The sequence below is a fragment of the Gymnoscopelus microlampas genome, assembly GCF_963454915.1.
Source record: "Gymnoscopelus microlampas genome assembly, chromosome: 18".
NCBI classification, from domain to species: domain Eukaryota; kingdom Metazoa; phylum Chordata; class Actinopteri; order Myctophiformes; family Myctophidae; genus Gymnoscopelus; species Gymnoscopelus microlampas.
In genome coordinates this window covers 30,598,266-30,614,809 of record NC_139955.1, presented here as the reverse complement: position 1 = coordinate 30,614,809, position 16,544 = coordinate 30,598,266, and the positions used below count along the sequence as shown (strand labels likewise).

The 16,544-nt window shown below is 40.8% G+C and overlaps 1 protein-coding gene across 2 annotated transcripts in view; it reads left to right on the top strand.

The window, feature by feature from the left end:
• slc36a1 (solute carrier family 36 member 1) overlaps positions 1-16,544 on the top strand; it is a 34,716-nt gene that overhangs the window by 1,010 nt on the left and 17,162 nt on the right. For both annotated transcript variants that reach the window (XR_014602827.1, XM_084085709.1), the window contains exons 2-11: positions 2,724-2,848; positions 4,893-5,019; positions 5,485-5,575; positions 6,074-6,162; positions 8,164-8,253; positions 8,929-9,013; positions 10,144-10,371; positions 13,295-13,393; positions 13,995-14,161; positions 16,028-16,197. Coding sequence is in view for 1 of the 2 variants with exons in the window: in XM_084085709.1 (XP_083941835.1) it covers positions 2,812-2,848; positions 4,893-5,019; positions 5,485-5,575; positions 6,074-6,162; positions 8,164-8,253; positions 8,929-9,013; positions 10,144-10,371; positions 13,295-13,393; positions 13,995-14,161; positions 16,028-16,197 (1,183 nt within the window). In the remaining variant the exon portion in view is untranslated. The remainder of the gene's footprint in view (positions 1-2,723; positions 2,849-4,892; positions 5,020-5,484; positions 5,576-6,073; positions 6,163-8,163; positions 8,254-8,928; positions 9,014-10,143; positions 10,372-13,294; positions 13,394-13,994; positions 14,162-16,027; positions 16,198-16,544) is intronic.

The following is a 16,544-nucleotide window of genomic DNA, read 5'->3' as shown; positions in this document are numbered from 1 at the left end:
CAACAACAACAACAACAACAACAGTGCATGCTCACATAATTATCCTATACTTATTTATTGTGTTTGGTGGTAAAATAAAATACTGAGCTGCTGATCTGCTTTGTATCTCTGCATAAAGTGTGTAGTCTATCTATACATATACCGTAATAATGTACAGATATTGATAATAATATGAATGAATATATATTTATCACTATAGATCTATCACCTGTGAATAGATGAATGTATGTACAGACTGTCAAATGAGTATATGGGGAGGATATACTGCATTGCCTATTAACAGTTTATCAACACTGAGAAGTGAGTACACTACAGTATATGAATGGATATATACAGTATGGCTATTCAACTATATTCTCAAGGGTGCCAGATTTGGGGAAAAAATTACCATTAGGCCAGACATTATCGTGATTAATTTTCCTTATTGTTATAAATAACAATGATCAAACAATGATGTTAATGATATTAAATTGCTTCAGTACATCAGTACTGTTTCAGTGTCAATGTCATTGTGTTGACAGACAGTTGTACTGTCATGGATATATAATGGATATATGCACAGTCTATTAACACAGGGGTCTTCAACAGGGGGTCCGGGACCCCTAGGGGGTCCTCAGAGTTGCTACAGGGGGTCCGCCAAGTCTTTGTGTGATAGGATTTTGTTTTTTTACATTAACCACTTGAACCCTAGAATTCCTTTTCTGAGGGGAACATTAGCCGAAAATAACAGATCGATCGGCAATTTTTTGGCAAAGAGGCTATAGGTGTAGAGGGGAAAAAAAGCAGACTAAGTAAAAAAAAAACTTTAATCTGAAAACACCATTTTATACAATATAGAGTAGGGGGTCCCTGCTTCATCTCTCTCTCAGCTAGGGGGTCCTTGGCCTGAAAACGTTGAAGACGTCTCTATTAATATATATCAGCACAGAGGCTGAGAGCATATGAACGTTCAACTGAATTATGAGAATGAAGAGCTGATCTGGAGTCAAATTACACTGACTCAGAAAGATGATGTTTGTAGTTTGATCCAAAAGTACCCTACTATGAGAGTATGTATTAGAGCAGGGGTCTTCAACGTTTTTCAGGCCAAGGACCCCCTAGCTGAGAGAGAGAGATGAAGCAGGGACCCCCTCTATATTGTATAAAATTGTGTTTCAACGTTCTTTTTTAACTTTTTTACTTTATGCGATTAAGAAAGCCACGGATAAAACGGGTTTGACTGAATAGGCTAAATGCTTCTGCAAATAGCAGTTCCACCATTGATTACATATGACCCACATTAAATAGATGTACTATGTTTCGCTAAAGTTTTCCTCAGAAAAGGGATGCTAGGGTTCAAGTGGGTTGTGTAAAAAAAAAAATCCTATCACCAAATTTGGCGGCCCCCCTGTAGCTAGTAACTGTGTGTTTGTCATGCTCTTCCCAATGAGCTACACAGGCAGCAGAACCCCTAGTCATAGCAGTTTAAAAATACTATGAAGCCATGACCCAATATAGCATTATAAAACAAAATGCCAGACGCCAGAGGATTAAGTCTTATACTTTGTTCAATCTGCATTCTGACATAGTTGTTCAACAAAGTATAAATTAGCCATTAGTGCCCATGATGATCTACCCACTGAATTTTACACTGAATCCCTAAATCTCACTATTAGTTCCATTCTCCAAGCATAGTGTATTTGTTTTTGTGGGTGTGTTACATTAAGGTGCTGCTGTGTGCCAGCAGGTCCTTTATAGATAACTTCATACATGTTGGCAGTTGGCACACAGAAACACCTAAATTAAACACACTCACACAATGAACATTATTACCTTCAGCTGTGTTTACACATCAAATGCCTGCTGTTTAAAAGGGTCCGTATCGTAGACGAATATCCTGGACAAACAAACGTCTGGACATTAAACCTCGTCTAGCATGGCAAATGTGAGAAAGCAATGCAAGAGGCATGTCTTCTTTAAAATAATAAATTGTGCAAGTTGTGCCCAACGGCCACCAGTCTAGTTGAAAGTGGCAATGCTGGCATACTGGCACAATAATCTTTTAAACTAGTCCACACCTGCCAATTCCACCCACCGTCCATCTGGGCTATGGGACTGCAACCACAACTACTGATCCCATTGCCTGTTTATTACCGTTCACAAAAACGGTAATAAACAGCTTAAACTTGGGAAAAGTGAAAAATGTGCTTCGAATTGTCATTGTCTTCATATGCCAATGGTCAATCAATGCCCATGTGCAAGTTCCGATCAATTGGTCAACCCACTGAGGGGAAAAACGCAGCTAAGTGCTAACTGTCTTATCGACTAGCTTTCCCTAACTTATCCTCTTCTTAGTGCTTTGAGGCTGTAGAAACTCAGAAAGCACGATATAAATGAAGTCAGTTGGGGATAGAGTGCCTTACTACAGTAAGCCAGCTTGCCTCTACAAACCTCTGACTAGTGGCTACCAGTGATATTTGAACATCGCTTGCGTCTCATTTAGTATGTTAACATAACAATGGTGCTGAATGTGTTGTGTGCCTGAATATAATAAATGATTGCTACTGATGTGGCATAGTATAGTCCGAATCAGTGCAATGCTGCTCTAGCTAATATCGTTAACCATGAGGATAACAACAAATATTAATAATTGCTTTGTCGCATTCATGAAAAAAAAACAGAATACTGAATAATGTAATATTTATTGTTACAATGTAATGAATGCATAACTGTCTCGCTCATAGGGGCACGCTGCTGTTAATGTGGAATACAACGATACACCAACGGTAGGATTAGAGACGGGACCTGAGGATACCCATTCATCCACCCGCCATGGCCACCATTAATAATGGAGACCCCCACAGCGAAGGTATTGAAATCAATCACACCCCTTGATGAAGCAGCACAGAATGTTGCAGTAGTTTATGAATGAAAATGAAATGGCAGAGGGGCAATGTTGTCAGTGGCGGGTTGTTTTGATAGGGAGAAAGTATAGGTAAGTAAAGTACCTATCTCAAACTTTAAAATTTCAAGGACTACCAGTTTGATATTCATTAGGCCATGGAACCCAATCTAAACACTTTAAAACCCTCATGTTAATTTAACTCTTGAGAGTGTAAAAAGTGAACCTTCCATTTGTACAGTCTTAGAGTTAAAGACCTGTATGGGTCCATTTGGTTCCTAACTATTAATCATTTAGCTGGGGACCCCCATGGAATTTGGAAATGTGATGTGTGGAAAAAAGCATGAAGAGGGGTGAAGGGAAGCTCTTTCCCCTTCAGATGAGGGTTGTGCTGTGGCTGTCAACCTAGCGGAACTATCTATGACTTTATATTGACAGAGAACTTGTGAAATGGGACATTGTGCATAATGAGTACTTTCTACTTTTGGTACTTTAAGTACATTTTGATACCAATACTTTTGTACTTTTACTCAAGTACATTTTGAATTCTGGACTTTTACTTGTAACAGAGTATTATTATACAACCATTTAAAGAATATGAGAAAAATAAGTAAAAGTGTCACAGTCCTGCTTGTATTTGACTTGAGTTTGATTGTATCTGTGGATATGTTGTGTACATGCTAAATGCTATATTGAATTGATACAGATTAGTAGAACTGAATGAGCAAAGCTGCAGTCAGCCTGAACGAATAGGTAAGATAGAATTAGGCTGCTGAATGCACAGGGTGTTTGTTAACCACTTGAACCATGGCATCCCTAGTCTGGGAGGTTTCGGCTGAAAGCCTGGACAGCAGGGGCGCGGCCACTGCGTTCTGATTCAAATCAACAGCCAATGAAGGAAAGGGGCCGGGATCCACATGCAGTGGGTGTTGCATGTAAATAGGAGTGACGGGAAGCAATTTCCCCTTGAGAAATTGCGGCCGCCATTGTTGTGTACTGCTGTTTGCCTCTCGTCTGACTTTTTAGACGAGTTGCACAGCTCTCAGACCGGTAAGAGGCGTGTCCGCTCAGATTCTGAGCGTAAGTTACATCCCACCCACAAATACCAGGGCTCTGGCCCAGAAGTTCCTCGCCGAGAGCTGGCGAAAACCTCTGGGAACTCAGATTACGGCATCCCTATTCTGGAGGGAACTTTTGCCAAAAGTAGCAGATCTGCAAGCTGCTATTTCTTTCACTTTCACTTTTAATACAGAGATATGTAGAAAAAAGTGCTTCATAGTCATAAAATTAAGTCAAAGGAAATGTACGTACTGTAAATAACCATTTAAAATACAGTAAGTAGTTAAACATGAAGTAGCATAGCAAGGATATGTCCAAATGTCCACATGACCCATGACAGTAATCAACATCTAATTAAATAGCCTAAATCAACGACTGGCACGCAATTGTTGAGACATGTGATTCAACATTGTGATTTGAATAATATCAAAGAGAATGTAATATGTCAGTAGTTGAAACACATGAATGTTATAAGGCACAGTGCCAAGCAATCAAACTTGTTAAGGGAATTGAAACTGCTGAGTGCAGTTATGTGATCGTTATTCCTTGAGATTCATAATGTTTGTGGGGATGGCGTCAATGGAACATTTATAAGTCATAAGACTGCGTGTATGTATGCACTCAGCCTGAAGCCCTGTAGCACTTGATTTCTGTTTTTCAGTTTCAGACAGTGCAGTCAAAAAGGTGTTTGTTTCAATGCTCATGTGATCAATATCCATTTTAGTTTAATCAAGCATTTCTCTAGGACTTTTCCTTGTGCAGAAACTTTCTCTCGGTTGTTGGAAAAACCCTGAATCTTCTCTTCTCTTCTCTTCTCTTCTCTTCTCTTCTCTTCTCTTCTCTTCTCTTCTCTTCTCTTCCGCCTTTTCACTCCTTCCCTCTCTTAACTAATTTCCTCTCTTCACTGCTCTCCTCCACTCCCCTTCTCCTCCTCTCCTCTTCTCCTCTCCAGGTCGTTCTTGCCCCATCATGTCCCCCAGTCCATCAGAAGGGTCAATATTGTGTCCCTCGCCTGTTCCTCCCGGCCCCTCCAGGAGCCAGAATCAGTACGAGAGGATTGGCGGACAGAGTGGAACCACGTAAGCATGGTCCCATGATCTCCCCCACCCCCACCCCCCCAGATCACACTAGTTTTGAGTGCAGCAGTGACGGCGAGAACAGTGAAAACAAATGGCACTCAGTCAACAGCATACCTGCTATATTTCTACTAAGCTTATTGTGCAAATATATAAATCTAGTTTAATTTAGTTATTCCTTTATGGTGCAGAAGATTGTAGAGATAATGGCTGTGAACTACATGTAGCTAGTTATACAATAATTCTTTATTTTGCCAGGGTTTACAATGTTCTTGCACCATTTTAAAAGTCAAGTATAATGCTTTTCAACCCCTTCCTCAAACAAAAGTGATCAGTAGAGAGAGACAATATTTGTGTAACAGACTATCTGACTTCAGGCCATAAGGTGCGGTCAATTGGTAATCGCACAGCTCTATCTTCTTCTGCATAAAAGCCAGCAAATAACATCTGTTTCTCCCCTCTCTATAGGTTCTTCCAGACTCTAATCCACCTGTTGAAGGGAAACATTGGTACAGGGCTACTGGGGCTGCCCTTGGCTGTAAGATATGCAGGTCTGGTGGTAAGGACACACATTAATATTCATTTTAATTAAAATGTTAGGCACTTTTCCTCTCAGTATAGCTAAAATGTAATCTACCAGGGCTGGAGAAGGAGCCTGGACAAACTCAATCAAGCCAATATAATCTGAAAGTTGGCATCTAACTGGGATGGTTGGTGTGAATATCTATGAATCCCAGTACTGCCCCACAGTCTCTTCTCTTCTCTTCTCTTCTCTTCTCTTCTCTTCTCTTCTCTTCTCTTCTCTTCTCTTCTCTTCTCTTCTCTTCTCTTCTCTTCTCTTCTCTTCTCTTCCTTCCCTCTTTTAAGTAGTTTCTTCTCCATTCTTCATGACACAAAGCCTTATCACATATTTGCAGCTTAATCTGCTGATGTGTCTGTGATGTCAGTTGTATATTTCTGTCAAATTTCCATTACCATGTTTTTATACAATCATCCAAGGCTGAAGATGACCTGATTTCTTTCTCTGTCTGTCCTCTCTTTGTCTCCCTCCGTCCAGCTGGGTCCGATCAGTCTACTGTGTATGGGAATTGTCGCCATTCACTGTATGAAATTACTGGTAGACTGTTCTCACCACCTCAGTACACAGTAAGTCTACTGCAAAGTATACATTATATCGTTGCCTTGTATGTCCTTTTCAGAAAATGGAACCTTTGTTCCAATGGATCCAATAGTAGTTATTGTTTAGTCACAAGCTCTTGTTAATACTTTTTATTTGTTCAATATTTATAAAACCCACAGACACACTTAAAATATCTTCAAAAATAGCAGATTGTTTTGTGAGCTTGTAGATCGACTACTCTTTTGTGTAGTATGACAAAGTAGGGCATTAATATATGACAGCGACGATATGACAGTATACATTTGATTATTGTTCTGCTGAGTAGCACAAGGCACCTAGTTGTAAATTAATGGTAACAATTGAACTTATTGGAGATCTACTTGTATCTGATCTAACAAAAAATGCACACACTTCAACCCTCACATTGTCAATTGTCTACTCAACCCTCTTAAATGCCGTACACACCAAGAATGATAACTATAATTGTGCAAAACATAACAATCATGATACACACTGATGAATGATAATGTTCGGTAAACAGTTTGCACTCCAGTTGTGTTGGAGCCCAAAGTGCTCTGTGCTTTATGCTGCACAGAGAAAGATAAAGAAAACCAGGTATGGGTTCACAAAATACATAAGGCGAGGTCATTGAACATTATTTCTTCGACGAATGATCTTTGAACATAGTTTCTATCAGCAATAAAGTTTACTGTACTTATTGAAATATTCTATCAGCATTAAGTGAAATTGAAATTGAAAATTGAAATTCTCTCTCTCTCTTTCTCTTTCTCTTTCTCTTTCTCTCTCTCTTTCTCTTTCTCCATTTCTGACCACAAATGTGAATCTTTACATTCTTTCAGATTGGTACGTCCCAGAACGACATGTCTGTGTGTGCACTTGCCGGAAGCAATATATGAGATAAAATGGCCCAGATTCTAAATTATATTTTTAACCTCAATGAGGAGTCCCTCAGCAGTAACATCTGCTATGTTGAACATGAGTGATGACGTGTTGAACCCTGTAAATGCCCTGTAAATTCTGATAGATTTTGATTGGCTGTCACAGCCTGTCAGTGATTCTATTGTTCATCAAATCGCTCTGAAAGTGATCCCAATGATATCATTCACTACTTCCATTGTTGTTATACTGTAGTTGTGCTGTGGACTCCAACATCCACTTTAGTTAGAACAATTCATAAAATGATGTATTTATAGTTATCGTTCTTGGTGTGGATGGCCCTTAAGTCATGTGGTCTTGTGTGCAATTTCAGCCCAGTTTGCAGCATTATTGCTGAGAGCAAAGTCCCCTGCCATTGGTCAGGTGACCACCATCAACTCCCTCTGGTGGCAGATGCACCAGATGACATTCTTTAAAACAGTGGTTCTCAATCGTTTCAGGCAGTGAACCCCCAAAATAATCATATTTGAACTGGGGACCCCCCACCCCGATAACCACTTAGAATGTGGGGCGCCCGCTGGCCTAGCGGTCCGGGCGCATACCACATGGGCTGGTTATCCAGTCTTACAGCATGTCGCGGGTTCGACTCCCGATCCCGACGGCCTTTGCTGTGTGTCATCCCCCATTTCCTGTCAGCCTACTTTCCTCTCAAATAAAGGCAGAAATAGCCCCAAAAATATCTTTAAAAAAAAAGAAGAATGTTGAGGCATTCAATTTAGTTTGACTTTCCACAGATAAATATTGTGAAAATAGCAGATCTACAAGCTCAAGCATCGCGAGGCGTTGTTAGCTTGTAGATCAGCTTTTTTCAAAATGTTTGCCTCTTTCTTATATTATTTGACCATTTGGCCAATATTTGACCAGTTTTTCTAGTATAGTTTTGATGCAGTAATTGTCCTTTTCTTTTTTGTTCTCATTTTTTTTCCTAGGTTATCTGGGGACCCCCCTAAAATCATGTGGCGACCCCCCTAGGGGTTCCGACCCACAGGTTGAGAACCACTGCTTTAAAACACAATTGTCAGTGGCATAGCAAGACCAAGTGAACAATATTTGTGCTTGTTTTCCTTTAGATTGAATAAGCCCTTTCTGGACTACGGTGATGCAATGCAGTATGGGATGGAGAACGTCTCATGGCTCAGGAGACACTCCAGATGGGGAAGGTAAGAGAAAAACTCATCTCCCAGTAGCCAAGCAGCGTCTAAGTGGGAGCCAAAGAGCGTCTCACTCATATTTGATATATTGATACATGGTTCGAGTGAACATGTTATTATTTCGTTGGCAGTAACGTTAGGGTTTTCTCGCCGTCAGTTGATGCTTCATATCCATATGAGTCAAACCCCCGGGCTCATTTGTTTATTTTTGGAACACAGTTCTTATGCCACGATATTAAACACTTCTATAGGAATTTAGAATGGGGAAAAAAAAACGGGACCCAGGTAGGATGCGGAAATTACATCAGACTTCGGTACACTATGAAGTTGTATGAAGAAATATAATCATAAAAAGAAGGACTCCCCTGTTGGCAAACAGTAAATTAAAAGAAAAAGAAAAAAAGACAACATGACTATAAAAAAAACAGCACAATCAAACACACAAGGAGAAAACCTCCAATTTTGCAAAGTGGACCAATACCTTTTTACTATTGCTCTTATTTAGGTTTTTAATTACTTTTATATGCTTTTCCATTTAGTTTTTTGCAGTCGATGTGCTTGTCCTATATTAAGCACATTGTTCTCCCCCACTCTCTAACACTGTTCTACCTTGTAATCCTGCAATAATAACAAAGATGATAAAAGGATGAAATAAAATGTATTTTATATTCCTGTCTTTCTCAGACGGATAGTGAACCTGTTCCTTATCATCACCCAGCTGGGCTTCTGCTGTGTCTACTTTGTGTTCCTCAGTGACAATATCAAACAGGTCAGAAACACATTGACAACGCTCATACGGTGGCCATTTTGCTCTTACTTCGTACTGGGGTGTTGTTTCCACCCATGGTCTGTTCTATTTTCACTTTAGGTCTAATGTCTCAATGCTGAGGAGTGGCACTGGGTTGTGTAATGCCACATTTTACCACTAGATGGCAGTATTCACTCAAGCTTGAGAGCTGCTGGTGTTACTACTGTGGATGTTTCTTCCTAAGAGGAACCACCATTGTATGAACTCAACTCACCTGTCACCTTTATTGCAAATGACTCAACTAGACAAGCACTAATAACCGATAACAATAATGCTGTTGCTTTTGCTGTATAATGCTGCTGCTGTTTTCGTATGCACACTCACCTTACAATTATAATTACCTCATGCATATGTATATCTCTATTTCCCTCATGATTGGTTTTATTGTTAAGCTCATAAAGAAATTGCCTCACTGAGGATTTAAACGTTTTTAACTATATCTAACTTGTTTATCTAACTAAACAAGACTAAGATGCCGAATAACTTTTGCTGAAAATGAAGTTTGAAAATAACTGATATCAAATTCATACAGCCAACGGCTAATCTCAGAACGTCCATCGTAGTGCCAAGCTTTTTTTGTCCTTTTTTGTTTTTTTGATTCCGCCATAGGCCCCGCTAAATCCGTTTAAAATCCGCGTTCATTTGGTTCGACACAAACACGGGACCCGACGGAACAAAACGCTGAAAACCGTGCCGCGATCCGATCCTCCATTTTGAAGAACGAGGCGAAAATGTTAGAGTGGAGGATGCGGAGAGCAAAACAACAAGCCGAGATAATGGCTTCCAAAGTTGATCGCTAGACAGGAAACGGAGGCGGGACAAAAACCGGAAACAGTATTATTTCGTTTCCGGTCCGCCCCCTTTGAAACCGGAAGTGCAAAAAAAATCCGGAATCTGCACCTGTTCGATTTAACATGGGAAAACACCCGCCCCGTAGGACTACGGGATTGGCGGTTAACGGTTGGATTTAACGGCCCGTAGGACTACGGGATTGGCGGTGGATGTGTTAATACATTTTATTTTTTACACAAAGTCTGCCACGTAACTCTTGATTTGTCTTTGGTCAAATCCTTGGTTTTCCTTTACCCCAGATAGTGGAGATGGCCAACGCGACCACAGTGAGTTGTCAGGTTAACAACACCAACCAGACACAGGTGGCGGTGCCCAGCTTCGACTCACGGCTCTACATGCTCTGCTTCCTGCCTGCGTTCATCCTGCTGGTCTTTACACCAAACCTCAGGTACCTGGCACCCCTCTCCCTCGTGGCCAACATCGCCATGAGCGCCAGCCTGGTTCTTATCTACTACTACTCACTCACGGTAGGCACCAGACGTAATGTTAATTATATATCTATTAATACATGAAACCTGTGAAATCTGTCTGTCCCGGTCATAAATCGGGCGCAGTCAATCAAACCTGGTGTGTGAGTCCCATATGACCTGGGGGTGTGCAGTGCCGAGTGGCACATAACAAAAAAACGAATATCTGTCTGCGGAGGACGCACCAGTTCTGCAGAGGACACACCGAATTGCTGTGTGTTTAGGGGAAGTGTATGCATTGTCTTCCCTGATAGACCTACCTGACCCATGTGCTTCATGGATTGGTGAAGCTTTGCGTAACGTTTGGGCCGCTTAAGCCAATATAAGTCCCTGATTGGCCAACACCACCTGTCGGCAATGGAACAGAAAGTACAAGAGCTGTGGAGGAAGAGGAGGTGACATTACAGGAGTATTGCAGAAAGGGTGGGCATGTATTCTCGACTTGCATTGTACCTGACTTGCACAGCCCTGAGTAGGCGAACAATAATGGCAATATTAATACAGATAATTATATCATAAGGATTTGAGACAGTTGGTTTTGGATTCAGGATTTCCTAATTACTGAATGGGTTCCTAGATTGAACTAAATCTGAAGACTGAGGCTGACAGAAAAGCTTTAAAGATAAATCATCCCCCCCTCTATCTCTATTTATCCTCCTTCGAGGTGTGTTATGTCTGTGTGTCTTAATTAATAAAAAGTGAAGTCATGTGGACCTGTATAATTAAGGAAGTCTAGAGAAGGGAGTCCGGGTGGTGCAGGAGTAAAGTTCTTGCCCACCGCCATGGAGACTGGGGTTTGAATTCTCTACAGTACCTTTGGCTTGGCCACTCAAATGAACACAATTGACCTGGAACTCCTACAGGTTGGTTGGGGCACCAGTTCAGCAGTGAGCGAAACTGGGGAGGATAGAATATTCCTCCCTGCGCTGAAACTCCTGCCAGCGACCTATGGCTCAACACACCGCGCACACACACACACACACACACACACACACACACACACACACACACACACACACACACACACACACACACACACACACACACACACACACACACACACACACACACACACACACACACACACACACACACACACACACACACACACACACACACACATAGCGGCTGTTATAGATGAGAGGATAAGTGTTGGTGACAGTTTTTTCTAGCTTCAAAAATATTTGATCGCGCAACGTCTGCCCATACATATTGTTTTGCATTCCTTGAGGTATAAAAAGCAATTTCTAGCTGCAAACAAAAGCTTTTATTATTCAGTAGTTGAGAACAGAGAATGTGAGCATAGTTGAACAGGGAGAATCCCACTCCACACATACAAGGCTGTTCTTACAGTCTACCCTACCGCTTTCCTTAAAATTGCTCACTGAAAAAGAAATAATAATAATTATTAAGCAGCATTGTGTTTTCCTGCAAACTTGCATTGGCAGCCATTGCCTTTTGGACACCGTTTCAGAAGCCAATTGGAGACTTTTCCAATTATGACACAAACACGTACCCTGTAATCACAGACAGACTACCACTATGTGCTTTTCAGTGTTAATCCCTAATGAATGCTATACTTTTTACTAAGAGGCATTGGCTTTTTAATAAGACAATAACAATAAATCCACCCCCCCCCTCCCTTGGTAAACTGCATTGTTGACAGGAATGGACAACTGTACATGTGAACGTGAAACTTTCTGAAAAAACAAGCCTGAGCCCGTCAAACAACTCGTAGTTGTATAGGTGTTGTATAGTTGTATAGGTCAGGGGTTTTCAACCGGTGTGGTCCGCGGAGGTATTGCAGGTGGTCCCTGGCCCAAAAAAAAAAAAAAAAAAGTTTTTTTTTTACTTTTAATAACTTACAGGAGTTCTTACTGTATTGTGTGTGTGTGTGTGTGTGTGTGTGTGTGTAATATGAAATGTGAGCTTACCATAATCACAGTAATCCTTAATCATATTCCATCATATTCAAACAAAATCGCTGTATTTTATTAGATATTATATTGATATTATAGCTATTTTCTCCAGCTCCCTGTGGTACATGAACCCCCCACCACTATGGTGTGGGGTGGGTCTATGATGGACCCGCCACGCACAATAGCGGTGGTCCCCAGGTTGCTTTTAGTCAGGATGGTGGTCCCTGGGTCGAAATCAGTTGAAAACCCCTGGTATAGGTGACAAAAGGTTTTCCGAATTACGTGCAGGTTCTTACTGAATCATGGACTCTCAAAGTGAGTGTGGGGTAGGCACCACTGGTGATAAAAAACACTTAATTTAATAAACAATCAGACATTGCAGATTACATGGAAATTACACAGAAATCTGTTCAGAATTACGGGTGTGATCTTATGAGACCGGGGACATGCATCATGCGCACATGTTGCAATGCATTTTGTTGTTGTAACGGTGTATGTGTTGACCAAAGCGATAATACATTCTGTGGTGTCATGGGCAGTGTCATTCTGCCCATGACACCAGCCCAACTCGGGCCATAGGATATCTACTCTTGGGTCTGGAGGATAGAGATTAGAGAATGAAACTTCTAGCACAATGCGTTGTGGACCATTCATGCTTCTAACTCATGGTATCTGCAGCACCAGAGTGCAATTGGAGCGGAAGAGAAGGCAGACGCTCACCTTTTAAAATAAAATGCTAAAATCTTCACACTGTATTCCACTCACACTGGTCCATGTTTTGCTTGATTTCCAGAATTGCTTTATTTCAGTCTGTATGTTTATGTTTGTGGGACCACCACTCGGAGGATACTAAACTAAAACATTTGTGTCCTGGAAAGCAGAGGGACAGAAGTGACGTGCTGACATTGTGTGTGTGTGTGTGTGTAGGTCTGTTGCATTTTAATGACTGCGGCTTTAACACTTATTGGTTGTTGACATTTTTGCTTTCCACATGTGTTTTCCAGAACATCCCATACCCTATTGAGCTGCCAAAGGTTGGAAATGCCAGGGACTACCCACTCTTCTTTGGAATGGCCATATTTGCCTTTGAGGGGATTGGAGTGGTAGGTGACTTTAGCAAGACATTGGAAAATACCTCTTGAACACAGAAAACAACATACCCCAACATTTGGACTTGAATGGGAATATCAGAAAGACTTAGTCACATGTTCACAGACTTCACACATGTGAACAACATTACCTAGCTAGTGGTTCTCCTTGGCTTCAGTACCCCCTTTACCTGATTTCTGAATCAAAGTACCCACTGTGCTTGATATTAGGAATTGATAATAACCCACCTTTTTAAAAATAAAAGTTTTTTTTATTTAATTTGGTTTAACACTTCAGATCAGCAGGTCCACTCTACACAACGTTGGAAAATGTTTTGCCATTAAACATAGCAGTGAAATAAACCTTTCCATTTTCCACTTGCTCCCATGTGCCCGTTGTAGTACTTCTGTGTACCCCTACCATTAGAAACACTGCTCTAGCTGACAATCATGTTATCCACATTTTGTGGCAGTGTTTCATGTGTTGGTGCATTTAAAAATAACAATATATCCACCCATGACAGAAATGGAAACAATCTTTCACGCACATTCTGCTGGGAAAGAGTCCGACCAGCATTTTGTATGTCATTTTCGTGCATCTCCTTCTGCTTGTCAGGTCCTTCCGCTGGAGAACAAGATGCAGAAGCCACAGAAGTTCACTCTGGTCTTGTACCTTGGTATGGGACTCGTCACCATCCTCTACATCAGCCTTGGCACGGTCGGCTACGTCTGCTTCGGAGAGCATATAATGGCCAGCATCACACTCAATCTCCCCAACTGCTGGTGAGCTATTGCGGTTAGATCAGCGGTAGAGACACAAGTCACTCCCTAAACATTCGCTCAACTAGACTCTAGTTGACCTTTTTAATAACGCTAAAATAAAAAACTATGTCAAAAGTAATCAACAAACTATACAATAAAAAATGGTCAAACATTCGCCAAATGGTTATATATTACCTAAGAAAGAGGCAAACATTTTGAAAATAGCTGATCTACAAACTCACAACGGCTCGCATTGCGAGACGTTGTGAGCTTGTAGATCGGCTACAATGTTTATCTGTGGAACTGAGTCAAACTAAATGTAATGTCTCAACTCCTACAATTCCAAGTTCTTGTCAGGGTGGGGGGTCCCCAGTTCAAATATGATTCTTTTGGATTTCACGCCCTGAAAAGGTTGTGAACCAGAACTAGAGGCTGAGGACAATCGCCCAGATTTCATTGTTAGAACTGGGTGGCAAAACTTAAGGGTTAGGGTTAGTGGTTCAGATTTAGATTTTGGTAGTTAAAAAACAGCATTGGGATCACTTCGATATCTGATCTGTTATCAAAGAATTATCTCCACAAACATAATATCAATTATTAATCAAATATCTTTAACACCCCAAATCCATATTGGATCCACATGGATAGGAAGTCAAAGTTTGGAACTCTTGGGCTCTGATTGTATGGTAACGCAAGACTAGATCAGAAGAGGTCAATGACGTGTTTTCAAGTAATTCTTTTTGTTTGTATTAATTCAGATTAACCTGTATGTAGACAATTAAGTTTCTCTTCTCTTTTGTGTTGTCTTCTGTTGTATTCCACTCAGTTATTTGTAAATTTGGTATCGGTTTGGTGTAGATTTGTGCTTCACAATTACTTGTTTTTTGAGTATGGCATTGTGATTATTAATAAACTATGTTTTGTATACTAATGTGCATACTGCTGGGAGAACCAGCAGTATGCACATTAGTATACACTCAATATGTCCAATGTAATGTATTCTTTGGAATAGGGTCTGCTAAACTTATACAAAGTGTATGAATTTAGCCGCCCCTGGGTGTCAGATTAATTAAAACCAAGTTAAATGTCCCTTATTATCCATTAGAGGTAACAAACAAACAGGTTAGTTTGTTCACTGAAGCTGTCGCAAAGGGATTAATGACAGTAATAAGCACACATCCTCTTTGGAGAGTTCTGCAGAGAGAGTGATAATAATAATGACTAAATCCCTGGACATTGTTTCACTGAAACAATGTTTGCATTGACTTTATTTGCAGTGACAATACTATCTCCGGCTTGCACTCACTCACAGACCTGTTAAAGTTCTGATGAACACAACATTCTTATGTTTATTTTTTCCTCTACAAACTAAATTGCACTTTAGGATTATCAAGTTAGTGAAAAGCAAAACTCCATTTTAGATGTAATTTGCCTGTTGTTTGTTTTCATGGTTGACAATGCAGTAGTAGACTTGTGTGTGAGCGCTTTACCCTGACTGGATTATTCAGGTGATTAGTGAAATAGATTGGCTGCTCAATGAGCTCGAAAAACCCATGTGCTGTAATTTCCAGCTTCTCTGTTTGGGGGGAGGGGCAATAGCTTTTCTTATATCCTTGTTTTGTGTTTTTTTGCCTAAAAGATGCCTGCCTGTTTAGACATCTGCGTCTTGTATGTCTGACAGATCGACCGGGACTGTCTGTGCATTTGATTATGTTTATCTGTTAGTTTGTTTTTCTAGTCTGGCTTGTCAAATTAATATCTCTTTGTCTCTTTGTCTCTCTTCATTTCCATTCTCGCTTCCTTACTTTGTCTCTGTCTGTCTGTCTGTCTGTCTGTCTGTCTGTCTGTCTGTCTGTTTGTCTCCCTCTTCTTCTGTCTCTCTCACAGGATGTACCAGGTAGTGAAGTTATTGTACAGTTTTGGTATTTTCATCACCTTTGCCCTCCAGTTCTATGTGCCAGCGGAGATCCTCGTCCCGCTCGCTACGTCTCGCGTTTCCGAGCGCTGGGAGACGGCCGTAGACCTGCTGATCCGTACTGCTCTTGTCATATTTACCTGTAAGTACAGACCCAATAGAATGAAATAGACTTGACCCGATTTGAATGTCTTTGTCAGAATTTATGCTGTGTTCATTTGGAGCCAAGAACCTAAAATGGCAACTGCAGATTAAAATGAGAGCCTTTTAAAATGCGGGATAGGGACCGCAAAAGTCAAAACCTGTACATCACAGTACAGAAAGATGTTTTACGTGCTCCAAACGTCAATGCAGGGAACTTTAGGGTGATCCGGTGGTCCCAGAGTATGGCAATCTTTAGTAGAAGACTTAGAATTAGTAGAAGAGTAGAATTCCAGAAAAGCTTCGTCTGAAGTAGCAGTGAAGCAATAATCAGTCTAATTATCCAGT